The sequence below is a fragment of the Tachypleus tridentatus genome, chromosome 13 (assembly GCF_004210375.1).
Source record: "Tachypleus tridentatus isolate NWPU-2018 chromosome 13, ASM421037v1, whole genome shotgun sequence".
Classification (NCBI taxonomy): Eukaryota; Metazoa; Arthropoda; class Merostomata; order Xiphosura; family Limulidae; genus Tachypleus; species Tachypleus tridentatus.
The window spans coordinates 96,770,407-96,790,186 of NC_134837.1; the positions used below are offsets into that span (position 1 = coordinate 96,770,407).

The 19,780-nt window shown below is 32.7% G+C and overlaps 1 protein-coding gene across 2 annotated transcripts in view; it reads right to left on the reverse strand.

The window, feature by feature from the left end:
• The window catches only part of LOC143237456 (putative nuclear hormone receptor HR3), a 69,602-nt gene that overhangs the window by 23,422 nt on the left and 26,400 nt on the right, over positions 1–19,780 (reverse strand). Inside the window, exons 2-4 of one of the 2 annotated variants that reach the window (XM_076476730.1) lie at positions 10,623–10,740; positions 9,228–9,313; positions 8,768–8,909 (exon numbers count right to left, since the gene is read on the reverse strand). In XM_076476730.1, the coding sequence (XP_076332845.1) occupies positions 8,768–8,909; positions 9,228–9,313; positions 10,623–10,647 (253 nt within the window). In that variant the 5' untranslated portion in view covers positions 10,648–10,740. The remainder of the gene's footprint in view (positions 1–8,767; positions 8,910–9,227; positions 9,314–10,622; positions 10,741–19,780) is intronic. The other variant, XM_076476729.1, reaches the window with a different exon arrangement.

The following is a 19,780-nucleotide window of genomic DNA, read 5'->3' on the forward strand; positions in this document are numbered from 1 at the left end:
TATGATGTGTTGTTTACCCCTGGTCCTGACTGGTGGAATGACTGTATGTGGATCCAGCCAATAGTAGCCTACATTTTGATTTAATTAATGCATAAGAATGAATCATTGTTTGTGTGTTTAGTAACAGAAAAGTCCCTGCTCTCATCAGCTTATCTACAGAGCTAACAGAAAAGAAAGAGAAACATTATCTTTCTTTTCAATGTTTAACTCTTCTTTAAAAATAAGAAATGTTGAATACATACATTACATTTGTGAGCTTTCATGTGGTACCCTTTTCTTTGATTATTTTTATTCCCAGCAACATCAGCAAGTTGGGTTCATTTGTCTTATTAGTTAAAAACTATGAGTATTTGCACATCAAATTACTCTGGGATTTGTAGTTCTGAGAAGCCTTGAATCAATGTAAATAGAGACATGCTCTCCAGTTTGAAATACATCTCTCAGGTTGCACATCAAATGACTTAATAAGTGTCATTGTTTCTTCAAAAGAAGGTTACATAAGTTTCAGAAATATAGCAGAGTATCCAGTTGTAGTGGAAAAAAACAAACTTCTCAGTTAGTGACACAAGATGACTGATCAATAAATATATATACTGTACTGACATACATTACCACACAAAATTTATATTTACAATACCTTTTGAAGAAGACAACAAGACTAAATAACAAATTACAAAAATTATTTCTTTGTTACTGAAACCTGCTTTCAGATTACTATTCTTTCTTGTATGACATCCTGTCATGGGCATTTACAGTGGGAAAAGGTGAGTGAGAAACATAATTCTTTCTTTATTCACTTAGCATATGCATATGAATTTTTTCTTCACTTCACAATTTCACACTATTTTCCACCACCCCCCACCCCCCAAAAAAAGAAAATTCTGTAGATGCATATGGTTTTCATGTCATTCACAGAGTTGATGGAACCAAGTAATCTATTATTAACTATTACTTTTTGTCTGATGTCTCACATTATATACATTCAGTTTAAAGAGACCAAGCTCTCTATTACTTTTTCTATTTTTTCATTGTTTCTGTGTGTGTTTTTTTTTAATGGCTTTATCAAAGTAACTAATAATCATAATTTTGATGATTTAGAAACATCAAATTAATATTGAAATCTAACTGCAAAAGTGATAATTGCTCATCATTAGTACACACTAATATACACACAGTCTAATAAAGGGCAATACCAGGGACAAAAGCAGTAATCCACTTAGGCTTCTGGGCTGTCTGTAACATTATTGCAATCTACAGATGATATATGAAAATTAGGGCCAAATCTAGCAGAACAAGAAATATTCTAGTTTAATTCACAATAATCCAGGTAATTTCTCATCTTGTATTAAAACACAATTTTCTCAATTCAACCAAAAACAACTGGTAGAGACCTATCGGATTAATCGACCTGATGTCACATGTCAAAACAAAGTTTCATCAAGAAACATGCATGACCTATGTGAGAGTTTTTTACACAAATATATGCCAACGTTCACTATTCAACTCAGTCTCACTGGTTTGAAAGCAAATATCATAAAGCTCTTTCAATTTATATTTAAATGTGTAGGAATCATTTTAAAACTTGTTAGTGTTCTAAGAGTTACATCTAATATTTACAATTATCCTTGCTACAGTAACATACTGAATCTCATGCTGTTTATACTTAACGAAATGCCACATCATTCCACTAGTCCCAAAAGCAATATCTCTACATCTTTCTTATCTGCTGATCCTATATATACCTAAGCTTTGAATTAACTAATTGTTCTAAATGCAGAAACTGACTAATTGGCACAAAGTAATCTTAGCTAGTTTGCTATGACTTTCCACTAAGCAACTTGGAAAGTAAGTGATCAAACAACTGATCCTTATATTAAAATAAAGTAGAGAACAATGTTTTGACCTTCTTATATCATCTTCAGGATAACCTGAGGATGACCTACGACAGTCAAAATGTTTTCTACTTCATTTTAATAAAAGTTCTAATACCTATATCAGCCATCTTTACTATAAGTGCATTTCTTGTCATCACGAATTACAAACTGATTACAAACAGTGTCAACATTGACTTTAAAGCTACTTTGACTGTGATTGAAGGGAATTAGCATTTTATGATAATGTTAAGAATGTGAAAATCTGTTAGAGCTAAACTATTCTACTTTCATATCACTCTAGTCTTACCAGTCATGAAAAACCAGATAGATGTTTACTGCATCTTCCTTTTCGTCAGCTGGGTTAAAAAAGGTAAGATATAGCTAATCACCAGGGTAAAGGTAATACATCTTTATCCCATAAACTTGTATAACTTTGTCAGCAATAGGAATTTTAAATTAACTTCTTGGTTCTTTCTAAGTATTTTAAGTTGAAGTATCATTTATTGGCAGTAACACATACTGAAGTCTCAACCAACAAATAAGCCTTAGCAAATTCCAATTCCACAAGTAATAAGTCAAGACCATCACATGTCAAATATAGGTATTATTCTTTCCAAGGGCAAATAATATCCAGGAATAATCTCTGTACAGTATACCTTAAACTTTCTAATGGAGTTTATCTTGTTGTGACCTGACTTTTATATGGGTAGTACATGCAGAACATTTACACAATGCTTCAAGATGGATACAGACAGGTAAAACACATTTGCAAATTAGCAGTAATTCATAAAACATCTTGATATCCCCTTATTCTTGCATCATGCAAAGTCTCAAGCACCTCCTGTCTCATAACCCAGGAGACTTGTAGTTGCATGAACATTTGACAGAAAGAAGCATCCAAACTAGATCAAAGTCCTTCGGTTACTTCTTCAAAAGTTCTCATTTGTCATCTGTGATGTTCAATGTGGAGAAGGATCATCACTGTCTGTACAGTTTCCTGCTGCTCCAACAGCTTTTACAGTTCTTCAATGTCCAGGATCTGGTGAGTTTATTCAACAACCTCCCATATCTTGGCACGAAAATAAAATACTCTGATGTGAAATTATATTTCCAGATCTCAAGTTTACAAAATACTTCATAGATCCATGATTTACTCAGTTAGTGAAATCTCTAACACACATTAGTAAAGCAGCTCCTTCATTGTTGAATGGTACTGTTAGTCAGGAGCGGTCAGCATACATTCTCACCAATTAAATTCTTCATCTTGTCCTGTACTTGCAATATTACCATTCTGAAACTGATCGTACTGGCAGAAGAAATGTTAACACAGAAGTATCAGTTAAAGTACACCTAATAAAATGAAATAATTGTTCACAGTGTTTAGTTAATCTAAAATATACATCAGTTTATTCAGGTTTAATATGGGTGCTACTTGCAATTTTGAAGTCGGTCAAAAAAAAATAGCAATAACATATAGTCTAGAAAACTGCAGACTTCTTGATTATCCCTTAGCTACTACAATCATTACATGATCAGTGGACATGCCATTCCTGTTTATAATGTGACCAAGAAACATAACCTAAAAATGTATAAGAACACTCTTTATTGGCCTAAATAAAAACTTGTCTTCTTTATCCACTCAAACATCATTCTAATGTTTTCAGCAAAGACATGAAACATGCAGTAAAATGCCAGAATGTCATATACAAAGAGGAAACATAGGGTATTTAAGGAAAATAATTATATTATTACATAGTAAAAAAATCTCAAATGAATGAGCTCTAGTTAATACTTGAAAATAACATTATTTGAAGCAAGTAAAAACAGCTACGGATATTCTCTCTACCAAAGAACACAAACTTTTTCTGAATTCCAGAAACTTCTGTAAACTCTGTCCATCAAGCCTATCAACATGAAAACACAATGAATATACTTTTTCTATTCATAAAAGAAATCACATCATTCACCTTATCAATTTCAGACTAATAAAAGAGAAATAAGATCACTCTATATCAGATACTTTTTTCTGTGTAAAAGTAAATAAAGCCAGTTCAATTGTAGATTCACTCCATTACAAGAAGAACAGTTCTAAGAAATGTGACAAAATAGACTGAACCTGAAATGGTTTTACTCTCCTACTACTTAAAGGTTATTTATACCTTTATAAAAAAGCTAAGTAACTCATTCTGTAATATTCATTAACATTGTTTGCATGCACAGCTCAAATGTCAAAAAGAAAAACAAACTTCTTTATAGAAACTCGATATCTGTTATTTGCTTGGAATTAACACATGTAGATTTAAAACAACATTTATAAAGAAAAAATATCTAAGGTTTTAATTTCAAGACTGGTTTGAAAATAGTTTTAGTAACTTACTAAGAATTTATATATAAGATTTAATAGGACAGCTCACAGTAGCCAGTAAAATGTAAAATATAAAACACCTTCTTAACATGTTACACTGAATTATATCATATTAATAATTAATTAAAAGCACCTACCTGACAACTTTATTTGAGCAGACAACCTTTTTTTTTTGTAAAAGTACTAGTCTTTCTTATATGTGCACTTTTATTTTAAAAATTCAATTTATAAAAGTATGTTAGTGCATGAATATGATAATCCATTGAATTTTAACAATACAACAAAATCAGAAATAATTAAAAAACAAAATTAAGTAATATGGTTCTGTTACAATTTTATTATATAAAAATTCTAAACCAAATACACAGATATTCTGTAAACTAAAATCTTTGACTAAATTTCTAAAAATATCCAGTATCCAGGTATACTGGTTTTATGAAGTATGTGTAATACACATCAACTTGTAGGATAGGCTGCACAAAGTTGACAGCAAAGGAAAAAGAAGTAAATAGGAATAAACAAATATATAAAAACCTTAAATTACATGAAGGAAGGTATCTACTACAGCTTCACCTAGACTAACCAGTTTAACATTCAATCTGGCAAACTATTGTCACTGGAATGGAAAGACTTCTACATGAGAAGAAAACTTCAGCAAGAATTAATAACATTTTCACATCATAATACAAAATATGCATCCCCAGAGATTATCTGGTCCTTCAAGCCCATCTATACACACACACATTGTGGAAGAAATAAAGATTTAAAACCAACCATTTATTCTTCAGAAGATCAATTCCCCTCTTAAATACTTGTAAAGTGCAAGCCTCCACTACTGATGATGTTATCTTACTCCATAAACCAATCAGTCTGTTAGAACAAAACTGTCTTAATTTGAGCTTAACCTGTCTTTTCCATATAAAACCAATGTTTTCAGAATATAGTACAAAGAAATCAAATGTCTCTACTCCACCCTATTCCCCGATGGTCTTGTAAATTTCTATAAGATTTCTATCTTTTACACTCTTTTTAAAGGCAAAATAAGTTAAGAAATTCTAATGTACAACTATGAAACAACCTATCCCACAATCATTCATGTATCCATCCTCTGAATCTTTTGCAATATGTCAGTATCCATTTCAAATAAACAAAAACTGATTTGTATACAGAGAGATAATTAACTCTTTAGACTTGTTATCATTATGTTTATAAGAACACCTGAAAACATTGTTAACTTTACTAACAATGGAAAACAAGTTCAATAACTGGAGTAACTTGGTCTCACTATGTCAAATCCTTTTCTTCAACTATGCCATTGAATGTACTTTCATCTACATCCAACATGTGAACCAAATTATGATAAATCACAAACATTATTTTCAATTTAAACTAATTAAAGATCATTTGCCAAATAACTGTTCAACTTACCAATTGATTCAAGTTATTCTATTGAGAACATAATAAATGTTTTCTTTTTTATAGGATTTACACACATTATTCAACTTGAAGGTTCTTTAAATACAGCTAAACCTTTTTCCCTTTGAATACCTTATCCTATTGACTATAGGAAATATGGAATTTGTATGGCCTTATTAGAAATAATTAGTTTCAATAAAAAGTATTAAAACAACTATCAAAGTAAGATTTATATGTAAAAACAGAATGAAAGATAGCTTATTCCAGTATATTATTTATACCTAGGTTGGTGTAGTCATTACCAAACATAAAACCAATGTTTAACAGAAAGATAAATTAACATTGTTTTCTGAAATAGTTTAAGAATATTAGTAACTTATTTTTCTCTCTGCTTCTATGGCAGTTTACATAAAAGGTGAGAATCCTGTCTAGTGATGTTCAAATGTCCAAAGAATTATTGTATATTCACTGGGATAAAATTTATCACTGAGTATTTTATTTTGAATATTCCACAAAGCTTATTAAGTCTGCTTTGGTCGTCCCAAACATGGCATATTCAGTAGCCAATTTTAAACAAATTTTTTGAATACTAACAATACTGGTTTCTGACATTTTTCTCTTATATCATATAACCTACTTATGATTTTTCTTTTTTTTGCTTTTGAAATTTTCAACTTCTAACATTAATAATTAGTGTTTCAAAAAGAAGTTAAAGTTACAGGGATCATTATGTAAGCAAACTTCCAATTAAAACAACACACATACACACACACACACATGGCTCTTTCGTATATTTATACTGATCTTATATTTATAGGTTATTGTGATTTGTTTGTTGTAGCATCTTTCATTTAACCACGATAAATTGAAGCTAACTAGAAAGCTCAAGTAATTTAAAAAAATAAAATCTCAAATTGATTAACCATTTCCTGCTCAAACATCAAGCACTCTGAATCAATAAAGATCTTATCCTGAGATCATGCTTTGCTTTGTGATTAACTACTTTCTACAGAATAGCTTCACTAGTGCCAGTCACTGCACCTACACTAGTTTCTAGATAATTGTAATTGTCAGGTCTTTCCTATTTCTTACAATCTTTATTTCATGCAACTACTGCCATCTCATGGAAAGTTGATTACTTAGTGCTAACTAGTAGTTGCTCTACTATGCAGATATCACCAGCTAGTTCCTTGCTTATGTTTAAATGTTTTGTAAGAATAACTGATCTATGTAAGCTGTTATTAACGTAAGCATTTTTTATCTACAATGAATAACAAAAGTTAAGAAAGCAGAAGGGATCTGTTAGTCCATCTAAGATGTCCCATCCACTAAATTAAACTTACAAAACTGAATACTGAAAGCCAGCCCTCATCATTTAATCATTTATTAAGTTTTCCTTAAAATTCACTGCAACCACAACATTTGAAGGCAATTCATTTCAAAGCCAGCTACCATGTTAAAATAATTAAACTGACTCAGTTTTTTATTTTGCTGAAATTTATATTTGTAATCTATAGTCACATATTTCCATCAATAAATGCAACAAAAAATACATTGACACTATCAATTAACTTAACAATCTTAATATCTTCAATCAGTTTCTTTCTAGCTCTTCCTTTTTCAAGACAAAACAATTTCAGAGATATTAACTTGCCCTTGGCAACCTTTCCATCCAGGTATTATCCTAGATTATCCTAGATTAGTATTATCATCCACGTAAATATTACCCTAGCGCCCAACGTAAAGCAGTGCATGAAAATGAGCTCTAAATAGAAGAAAAGGGTAATGTGCAATATTAACAAGTAGTACTCAAAGAAATGATCTGATTTTCAAATCAATACCCAATGTAAAGGCCAAACGGTGCAACCAACAAAAACATCACAACTGCTAAGAAAATATTAACACACAAAAATAAGCTGGAAGTCGAAAGAGAGAGAAAAATGAAGGTGGTTGCTGAAAATACGTAGCATAATATGAAAATAAAAATTAAGTCGACACAGAATGCACGCATGGTAATGACACAAATTCGTGATTAGTTGAGAAAGAAGATTGAATTCAGTGTTTAAAATGCTTAAAATGGATCCAAGGCACAATGACGAAAACAATTTTACGTGTGGCTTTCATTCTTAACTTTCTTTTGTTATTGCATATCAGAAAACCTAATTTTAAAATATTATTCAATTTAAATTGTGTCTATTTGTGAAATAATGAAACTACGTTTCTTTTTTTCACGTATCATATATATGTGGTCCACATTGTTTCATGCCATAGTTGAACCATAGTTAAAATTTAAGGTAACCTGAAAGATTTATTAAAAATAAATAAATTTCAGTTTTGAACATATTGATTGGCAAAGAACAACGCCATTACTTTACACAAAAGTTCCACATCTAAATAAGTATTTTTGGTTTTACAGACCAAACTATGTTCTATGGCTTGCTTTGCCCTAGTCTTCCCTATATGTTTTCATACAATATATATATCAACATTTTCTTTATGAAGTAATTATTCCAAATGACTTCACCAAGTAATTGCAGAACATTTTACTACTCCAGATAAAAAACATCTGAAGGTAAAGTATTGAATGCAACCACTACCGTGTTTCTCCGATAATATGACCTACCCATAAAATAAGACCTAGTGTGATTTTTGGGGATAGTTTTAATATAAGCCCTACCCTTAAAATAAGCCCTAGTTAAGAGTGGCAGGAAGAGGAAAGAAATAAAAAAATTAATTTATTAATTAGTTTAATAGTTAGTTAATTAGTTTGTTTAAGTATTAATCAGTTAGTTTAATAGTTTTACTTTGTAAGTTTTACTTTGTAACTTCATTTTTTTAATATATCAAAATAAGACATCCCCCGAAAATAAGCCCTAGTGTCATATTTTGGAGTGAAAATTAATATAAGCCCTGTCTTATTTTCGGAGAAACACGGTAGTAGAACTACTAGTTTGTTGGTAATGTTTAATACAACAAATACATAGTTTGGGGGAGAGGTAGCTTAACTTAATTTAGTATTTCGAATTTAAAAGAAACTAAAACTATCAATAAAACAGTATAAAAATGAACACTTATTTTACTTTATTCTACAGATTACAAACTAGTTTCTTACCGTCTCGTGACATTCCTAGAGCTAAACACTTTTGTAATCTGCAGTATTGACATCTATTACGATTCACGCGATCCACTAAACAGTTCTTCTGTCTGGGACACTGGTAGTTTACTACGCTTGACTGACTTCTTCTGAAGAAACCCTTAAAATCCATGTATAAAAATTTACTTTAAAAAGAACGCTGTTATACTTCTTTATTTACAAACCACGAAATGTGTAAATCAGTTTGCGACAACTACTGGTTTTTATTTATCGAGTGTTAAATTTATCCAATAGATGGCAGTAAGATATTCGAAATAATTTTGGATACATGTAATCGGCATATTATCAAAAACCATAAATACATGTAATTTTGAGTCACCATTTTTTTGTTATTAGTATACACGAATGCATTAAAAATTAAATGTGTTCAGAAGATCCTTTTTTAAGAAACTAAGTTAATAAACTAAGGAGTTCTTACCTTACAACCCTCACATGTAATCACACCATAATGAACCCCGGACGATTTGTCTCCACAAACTTTACAAGGGATTATTTCTATCTGTGCTGTAAAAAGGTCATTTACACGTGAATTTCAGATCCATACAGCTTCAAAATTATACATATTAGTGTGTGCTATATTAAAATTAAAATGGCCAAATTTTGCATTCAACAAACATACTATAACTATTTAAAAAAAAAATTACTTAAAGAAATATACCAAAAATGTAATTTAGCAAACTTTGTTTCTGATATTTTACTTGTGCGTACATTTACTTAGAATGCACATACATTATTTAACATAACCAAACAATCGAAAAGTGTTATGTAATTTCAACAGAATAATGTAAGGAACATTTGTTACAGTGAAAAACCTAATTCAGATTTTACTTTATTCCCTACATAAACACTCGTGACAATAAGTGTAATTAAATGACGAATGAGTGAATTAATTAAAAGACGTCCCAATTTATCTACTACAATTCTTCAGTTTATATATCATATTTTTAAAATGTTTACAATAATTTATCTCATTTATTAATCTAACACTGTTTAAAATAAATTGTGCATTTTTCGTATGTTTTTTAAGTTCGTGCAAAGCTACACGAGGGCTATCTGCGCTAGCTGTCCCTAATTTAGCAGTGTAAGACTAGTGGGAAGGCAGTTAGCCATCACCACCCATCGCCAACTCTTGGGCTACTCTTTTACCAACGAATAGTAGGATTGACCGTGACATATAACGCACCCATGGTTGAAAGAGCGAGCATGTTTGGTGTGACTGGGGTCAGAAACCGCGATCTTCAGAGTCGAGCGCCTGAACCACCTGGCCATGCAGGGCCTGGGTTGATGGCGGATAATGATGATTAGTTCCCTTCCCTCTAGTAAATCAGTTAAAAACTAGGCATAGTGCAGATAGCTTTTCTATAGCTTTAAGCAAATGTTCGACACGAATTGTTAAGAACACGTGTTTAAATAAACACATTAAAAATTATTTACAGTTGCGTTAAGTTTCTCGTGACATTTCCACATAAAAATTTTCTTTCAATTTTCAACATTTATCTCTATCATTGTTCACTCATGGTTGGCTATGGAAGCGAGGTAATACGTAAATAAATTACACATATTTTGACAGATCTTAAAAACATGATTATACATACTTTCATAAAAATAGCTAATTTGAAACTGACTGACAACAAGAAGGCAGCATAAAAAATCTCCATAAATAATCTTGAGCTTTACTAGACAACTAATGTCAATGACACACACATAAATATTGCATTCACAGCTGCTGGTGAAAGTATATCAAAACTCTAAGATGAGCAACATGGTAAAAGAGGAAAGAAACAATATAATTAAAACTGCTTGATTGAAATACCGGTTTTTAAATAGGTCACCAACATGAACAGAAGTATAATAGTAGTTAGTCCATAAAGTAGGCAGACCTTCGTCGTATGTTAGCCTAACTGGTTCTTCCTTGCAGGGTCTGACAACACCTAAATAATTCAGAACCATTCCGAGTTATGTAGATATATAAACTCATAGCTGAACTTATGTTTAGTTACAAGTAACAATAACAACTGTTGTCACAAAGAGAGAAAAATAAAGTTGGTTTTCCAATTTTATTTTATCAATTATTGTAGACTGAACACTGTGAATGAGGAGGACTATAACAATGTTCAACAATTAAGTTAACGTTAATCTAAAGACGAGTGAAGTTTGATACTTAATATTTAAAAATATTCTTAATCCAAATTTAAAAAGAATTTAGTGTTCTAAACTAAATATTCTAAGAACACTAACTTGTACAGTTGCAACAAAGTTCCTGCACTGATTGATTATCTTATTTCGCTTGTTAACAAGCTAGCATAAGAATTCATTTTCTTTTCCTGTAAATATGAACCATAAGTGGCCTTTAGCTAGAAAATGCGATGACAACCAAGTTCCCTGTCCGAGTTCGCAATTTCCTATTCAAAATGCTCCACGATATACTATTGTAAATTTTTATTAAAGTGGAAGAGTCCCGCCATTTTATAAAAGATATCTGTGGGTTGCCCTACCTGTGGTTAGCAGTTCTAAATTATGAAGGGCTATTCTATACCCGAGTTTGGGGATATCTAAACTGTGTCTTTAATTTTTATCTATAACAACGTTTTGTTCATGTGCAAATATCCCAAATTCCAACCATCACATATTTTGGATGGCTTTTCTATATGAATTAAAATTGATCTGATTTTTATACTTCTACAAATAGAAATCTTTACGCATAGTATTGTAATCTTGAGTCACTTGTTCTAATATTACACAAATATTTTTATGTATTTTGTTCTAAAAATCTAAGCAAATAAATTGTTTAAACTTATTCATTGGCATCGAGAAACCCAAGCTAAACATCTGTTCGAAGCGGTTTCAGCCAATTTATAAATATACAAACACCTAAACTCTCGATATTGAACCAATTTGAATAACAATTACTCTGTAAGCCTATCGTGTATCTCCCAGTACTTTGATTTTTTATGCATATACGTATTTTTGAAAAAGTTAAGGTAAAGAACTGTTAAAATAACACACTTCAATTTCAAAGAAATGTTCAGAAGTGATAGCAAACTAGAATTGACGAATAAACAACTATAATTTTAAATATTAGAAACGTTGTGTTGTAGACTAGCGACAGATCTGCTAGACAGAAAACTAATAAGGAAGTACCGAAACATACAAATGCAAAAAGACAACTGGCGATATACAGCAAAATGCTTTGGAATTATAATTGGAGCTGGGAGAAGGTTGAAAGATATTCTGATAAGTAAAGTCCATGGAAGAAGCTCAAAAAGCAGAGTGAGACTCACTTGACTTAGGGAAGTTTGTACAGGCAGCAAAACACTACGACTGGCATATGTGTGTTTTTGTTTTTTTAAAAAGAAGTAACGTTTTTTTGTCTGTTCGACAGATGGATACACATATAACAAACTGAAACTTCAGAAGGTGTAGAAAGTACATAGCTGTTAATTCCTGAAGTTATATTAATGTGTTAAACATTTAACACCAAATAGTTCAAAATTATTATAATACGTTCGAGTGATTAAGTGTTATTATTGGCAAACATTTAAGTGAAAATTACTTAAGAGTAATTTGCAATAATAACACGTTACAAAACTACGATGATCCTCATTGTTTCCTACAATTAGTTATTTCGATACAATGGCGTCTTAGTTTTAAAATGCTGGTCACCCAGCTTCACGAGATGTAAAACACTGGCGTTGTGACGTCACCAATTCCCAGAGCAGAAGGAAAACAGCACATGGGGTCAAAAACTCTGAGTTCTGTGGCGTAACATCTACGATAGCCGGTAGAGAAACAACACACTATTTATAGACGACACACAAGCAAGCGGCGTTGGGTAGAGCACTTCCGCAACTATATCCGAGGGCTAAGAACAAAATCGTCACAAATAAGCTGATAATTTTTCCCGGGCTTTAATACATCGGACATGTGGTTTGAACTTTGAAGCTATGTCAGCTACAACATGAACTGAGATGTGAATGGAGAATTTCCTTGACTTTTGGACAACGATCTAAAACTAATAACACGTTAGCTGTACAAAGAAAGTACTGTAAATATTAACACATATTCGCCCATTTCCTATTTCAGCTTTATTACTGGTGTAGCTTCACTTCCGGGTACATCCGCTTAACTTTAAGAAGAAAAAACAACAACAAAAAAAAAACAAACAAGCGAAACCTTTGTGAGTTTCCAAGGTTGAAATATACTGTTATTCCACTAGCTAACATTTGCCTTAGTCACCCCTAGCCCTCATCAGAGCTTACAGGTATAAAAGGGTGAATACACAATTTCATGTCGTAGTACGTGTGCATGAGTTGGCTGCTGTAGTCGTTTTGTTTTTCTTGGTTGCCAAGCGATATATTTAGGGTTTGATAATAAACAATTCATCTTTAATACATTTAACACGCTTAAAAAGTAAGATATTTCGCATATAAAAAAACGATAAACCTTGTCAAATGTAAAATATTTAACGGCTCAAATGTTTTTATATTTTTTGTTCAAATAATTGTTTTTTTTTTTGTATGGACATTCGGATGCTTTCGCTGGAAAAAATCTGATTACAAACACATGTATCGTTACACATCATAATCTGATAATAAATGCTTTCAGTTTCGAATAATAGCTTGAAGCATTACGTAAAGGTTTTATCTATGGGCAATAACACTACTAGAATCACATTTAAGATTACTAGACTAACGGAAACCCAAAGCTTCGAGGGAAGTGTTAAAAAAGTTGAAATGACAAAATTAATTTTCAATAGACATTAGGCTCGGCATGGCCAGGTGGGTTAAGGCGTTCGACTCGTCATTTGAGGGTCACGCGTTCGAATCCCCGTCGCACCAAACATGCCCGCCCTTTCAGCCGTTGGGGCGTTATTATGTTCGGTCAATCCCACTATTCGTTGATAAAAGAAAAGCCCACGAGTTGGAGGTAGGTGGTGATGACTAGTTGCCTTCTCTCTACATACACTGATAATTTTGTTAGAAACGTCTGCTTCCGAGCGTTTCGATTAATGTCTATTGTTTTTTTGTTTGTTTTTTAATTTCATGCAAAGCTGCACGAGGGCTATCTGCACTAGCCGTTCTTAAATTAACGGTGTAAGACTAGAGGGAAGGCAACTGTTGGGCTTCTCTTTTACCAATGAATAGTGGAATTGGCCGTCACATATAACGCCCCAACGGCTGAAAAGACGAGCCTGTTTTGTGCAACAGGGATTCGAACCCATGAAACTCAGATTACGAGTTGAGCGCCTTAACCCCCTTGCCATGCCGGAGCTATCAGAGTATGTACTGATTTTTTAAGACTCGAATGATAAGTATACCAAATATATGATTAGCAAAATAACAACGTTTCGTGTTTATCTAAACATTAATGATTTTTTTATATTGTTAGGAAAACCCAGAAGACTATTACTTTAGTAGTATGGATTGATACTTATTTGACAACATTCAGAATTAAATAGTATAAGAACATATCGATATAAAAATACTTAAACTGCAAAAATAAATAAATTTCTCAAACAGACGCTCACCACTTCGTAACGTTCGAAATACGTCTTTCTTTAAATCCGACAAGAAGGGTGTTCCTACTACCATCATGTGCTATAAACTGTTCAGCCCATTATCCGATTATATCAGCGATGTTTTAACTACACGCGCATCAAATAACATAAAAAATCCTTTTAAAAAATATAAAAATAACAACCGTATCACTGCGGAAACAAATGCACACAACTACACGAAAACAAACAGTACGAAAAAAAAATTAGCTCAGTGTTCACAATGTGTTTATTTTTACGCGTCAATCCACAATATGTGTTAATAGCTACGTTTCTCTGTCAATTGAATGGATTCCAGTTATTATTAGTTTTAACTTTCTGGTGAAATTATTTATAATGTGAAGTATTTCTGGTCAGGTTATTACAAAGGATTGTTGTCATTAATTTCTAAAAGTTGCTCTTTTAATCTAAGTAAGTTTTATTTCACAAAACTCATTTTAGATTAAAAGTTATTCGTAGCTGTGTAACTGCTGTCATAATTTTCTTTCGTTTGTCATGTTGATCGAATGGAATTTTTTACGCCGCTGCATACCTCATTGTATAATGTTTAAATCTGTACCCTGTTGATGATTTCAATCATAACAAGTGTCACTTGTTTTAAAGCTTTTGTCAGTTGAAAGTAAACTGATTTTACTTGATTTTGTGTCAAGCCATTACGACCATAACGCATTGATCGACGAGTAAGTAGTTTGTTTGTTTTGAATTTCGAGCAAAGCTACACGAGGGCTATCTGCGCTAGCCGTCCCTAATTTAGCAGTGTAAGACTAGAGGGAAAGCAGCTAGTCATCACCACCCACCGCTAACTCTTGGGCTACTCTTTTACCAAAGAACAGTGGGAATGATCGTCACATTATAACGCCCCCACGGCTGAAACGGCGAGCATGTTTGGTGCGACCGGGATTTGACCTCACGACCCTCGAATTACAAGTCGAACGCCTTAACACGCTTGGCCATGCCGGGCCGCGTAAGTAGTCAAACATAACGTGTGAGTGGGTTTTCTTTATAGCAAAGCCACATCAGGCTATCTGCTGAGTCCACTAAGGTGAATCGAACCCCTGATTTTAGCGTTGTAAATCCGTAGACTTACCGTTATACCAGCGGGGAAGAAATCGTAACGTACTAATAGTCAACATGTAGCCCTAACAACCTTGTAATAACGCATTATCAACACGTAACCAAAATAGAGACGGTCGAACAAAAAATTAAATTCGACACTCCCTATCTCATAGATAAAACAGTTGTTTGGTGCTGTGAATAATAATCTAATATGCCGATATATTTTCAGATTACAAACTTTGATTACTGAATTTCCATTAATAAGCTTTTGAATAAAAATAAGATCAGTATGATTTGGTAAACCATATTAAATATATATGACACAAAAATAATAACAATAATAAAAGTTTGAAGGGAGGTCAAAGAGATTGTGGCCTACAGTGAATTTGAGTGTGATCTTTCAAATTCTAAAATAAATAATAAAAAAATTGAAAAATTGAGTGTATGGATGGCAATACCAAACAGTTCACAAACAAGGTTGGATTAAAATTAGCTTGATTCTGTACTTTCAAAATTCCAATGAATCGTTTTTGATAAACTTCATGACGTTTCCAGTTGCTTAAATTACCGTCTTTTTTTAATTTCTCAACTCAATGTTAATAAAATACGTGCAACAAAACAGATTTTTAAAGGAAAATTTCTATAAAGATAAATCAAATTACATCAAACACTTACTTGTTTGCTTTATATTTAAGAATTATTTTAGTGTTAGAGTAACATAATTTTCAATTGGAATACAACAGAAGGCGTTAATATCCGTAAATAAACACTTTTCCTTCAACCAACACGCCCGGCATGGGCAAGGGGTTAGGGTACTCGACTCGCAATCTGAGGGTCGCGGGTTCGCCCCTTCAGTCGTGAGGGCCTTACAAACTAAAGTCAATCCCACTATTCGTTAGTAGAAGAGTAGCCCAACAGTTGGCGGTTGGTAGTGATGACTAGTTGCCAGTAATGCTAAATTAGGGCTAGTGCAGATTGCCCTGGTGTAGCTTTGCGCGAAATTAAAAAAACAGACAAGCAGTCTTCAAGCAACACATTGTGCCACTTGTTACATAATTTCCTTCTTAACTAGAATTAATATTAAAGTCAAACTTCTCTTTCTTACAATATATTCTCTACCAGACATGCTATATCGTAGTGGCAGATTAAAATAAAAGAAGCAACGAATATCCATATCTAATATACTTATATTAACATGTAATGAGGTTAATTTTTCAGTGGGTGACCAATCAACGCCAAATATTTGGGAATTATAAACCTAATTTCGAGTTTTCCATGCTGATTCTTTCCTTAGTGGCCCAAAAATGTACAAAACTTAGGGAATATCATATAATGAATGGATTTATGTAAATATTAAAGATGAAAATATGCTCCCACAATTCCTTGTAACACCACGTGAGAACGCAGTAATGGCCTCCATCTGAGTTGTAACCTTCAGACTTATTTTGGAAAGTTATCCAAAATACAGAATTTATGCTAACCCTAAGCCTCGGGCTATTAATGAGCTCAAGGCCAATTTCCGCCAGAAGATTCGGAATATTCCCTGAAGTGATGAACAATATGACAGTCCACGCAGACTGTAATCGGTGAAAGTGTAGCCTACGTTGAGCACGTGGTATGGAATGGGATTATGGGAAATTAAATTTTCATCATCACTGTTCAAACAAATGTATGTATTATTTAGTAATCGCCACATTTTATAACACAATGAAATTATACAATTTTGGAGACACCCTATATGAGGATTATGGCCCCTATATAAGGGTGTTGATATGACAAGGTTCCAGAATAAATATTCCTATTCTAATACTGAAGTTTTAATCCATCATATTGACAATTACTAAAGACGACGCATATAACCTAAGATGCGCATTTCAAGATGAAGTATCATTAAGGAGACAATAACGTACCATATCCTTCAAAAATATTAGCGAGAATCTGTTTAATACAACGTGGCAAATACTTTAACTTCACTTCTAGAATAATGAAGTTCACAGAATGTGGTATATTCGTTGCTCTTTTTGTTACATGTAGTAACCCTTAAGGAATATCAAACGTGACTGGGTTCACGTTACCTATAACATGAAGTCTAATGATCATAGGCCAAGCAGTGACGCTTACTGTCATAGTCGCTGTTGATTCTAATAAACAAGCCATTCACCAATATGATTTTACAGGGATTTCAAAACAGCAACTAGCAACTACTAATAAATTTGTTAGGTGTTTCATAGCATTCAATAACACACTCACATGAATAATATTCATAAAAATGTAATTTTCAGTTCCATTCAAATTATTATAGTTTTCGTAATACCTGCGTGTTTCTTGTTCGGAGGAAATGCGATTAAAAGATAGCCAAATCCTTCAGTTGTTAGTTTTGAAAAACAGCAGTCCTAAACAGCAAGATCCATGTGCAATATAGATTGAACGTTCACTTTAAGCAGTATTACCGCGCTCTTATTTAAGTTAATGGCGGGGTAATTTTATTTTTCTTCCTGTTAAAACACACGAAATAAAGAACCGTCCAAACAGAAGGGTTAAATAGCTTATCCGATATGTTGTTCTTTCCAGTCAACGGATCATTACCGTGTTGACTGAATATCTTTATTTTAGAAACTGTGAACTTTAACACTTGAGGTGACTAAAATAAATTCCTTATTGAATCAATATTTTCTTTCCCAAATTGCACGAAATCTGAATAAGTTTGAAGATGTACACAAACTTATTCTTATTAATGCCACAGCTCTCTAGTAAAGTTCTGAAAAACAACAGAAAAGTTTGGAATCTTAATCATTAGTTTATAAAAATGTAATCTAATGTGATAACCATTAAAACAGAGATCCGGGTATTGTGGTTTGTATATATTACTTGAATACGTGCTCGTCACCTTAGCAACCTTTCCTCGGTCACTGAGGCGTCCCCTACATTTGAGAAAAGTGGGTTTCCTAACGGGCTGCCAAGGGAGAGGTCAATGACATGGTTCACACTCCACGCAAACTCAACCAAGGAAGTTGGCCCAGAAGACAGAGAAACTAACTATACAGGTTGATCGTATTACGTAAGAGCTGACACAGTTTCTGCAGCCAAGAGCCGTCACATGGGTTATTACTACGAGGGGGTCTAGAACACTGCATACTTACAGCTGAGTTATGAAAAACACAAACACATTGAATCTAATACTCTCGCAAAACAAATCCTCGTGCACGGGCTATTTCTATGAAGCACGATCTTGGTAGTGGTGGGGACAGAATTAAATGTACAGGTGCAGTTTAAAAGTATATACAAAAAATAATAACGAACAAACCTGTCTTCTGAACAATAACTAACACTAAAGTCGATTTAGACAGAAAATGTGCAGAGAAATGATAAAATTTACAAATAATAGCAAAGGTCGTGAACACACAACTCGTCATGTGTAAAACACAATTTCTATCCTTCTACCATTTATGATCTTATCTATATTGTGGAGTACAGACATAATCTTTACATTTACTTCGAAAGAAATGGCGATTATTTGCTCGTTATTTATGTGAACGAAATGACATTTTAGGTCCTATAAAAGTAATGTCACTCACAGTTTATAAAATAAATACAACCTTCGAAAGGAAAACTTCGAAAACATTGTATTACATGGTTTCACCCCATAATTTGCCCTTTCAATAACCGAAACTAACACATAGCTATATATTTCTTTGATAGTGTAATTACAATTATGTATTTCTGATTTCTGTGAATCTAGCAACAGTCGCAATACGAATTTTTGGCTTAATAACAGGTGACGTAAAATCATAACATCCAGGTTTTTAAGAATAAACACGCTTGCTAGATGTAAACTTAGTATATATTAGTTCATTTACCATAGGACCGCTCAAAGAAATATAACTCTAATATGAGCACGGCCTTAGTATAAATATTAAGTAAAACTAAGCATACTTGTTATGTAGTTTACTAACATAGGAACAATAAGTTTACATTGAATAGGGTATAAAATACACTACAAATTTTAATGTTTGGATTCTCCACAGCACTAAAGTAGATTGTTTCTTTATATCACGCATGTGTGGAAGCTGTAAGTAACATACTCCAGATCAAGTAAAATAGAAGGCGTATTTTCACACCATTAATAAAGGAATGTATGAAAATTAAAGTGACAAAAAATCAAGAATAAATCCAATACATTTCTACTTTGTTTCCTCTGCCTACACAAACTATCGAAGTTCTACCACAACCGTGGAAGTGCCTTTTGTATTTTGAGGGGAAGGGGCATAAAAATCCTAGTTCATGAGATCATAATATTTTTCAGTTGTGTTGTCAAAACATCATTGATTATATTCATAATACAAAGAAGGTAACACACGTAT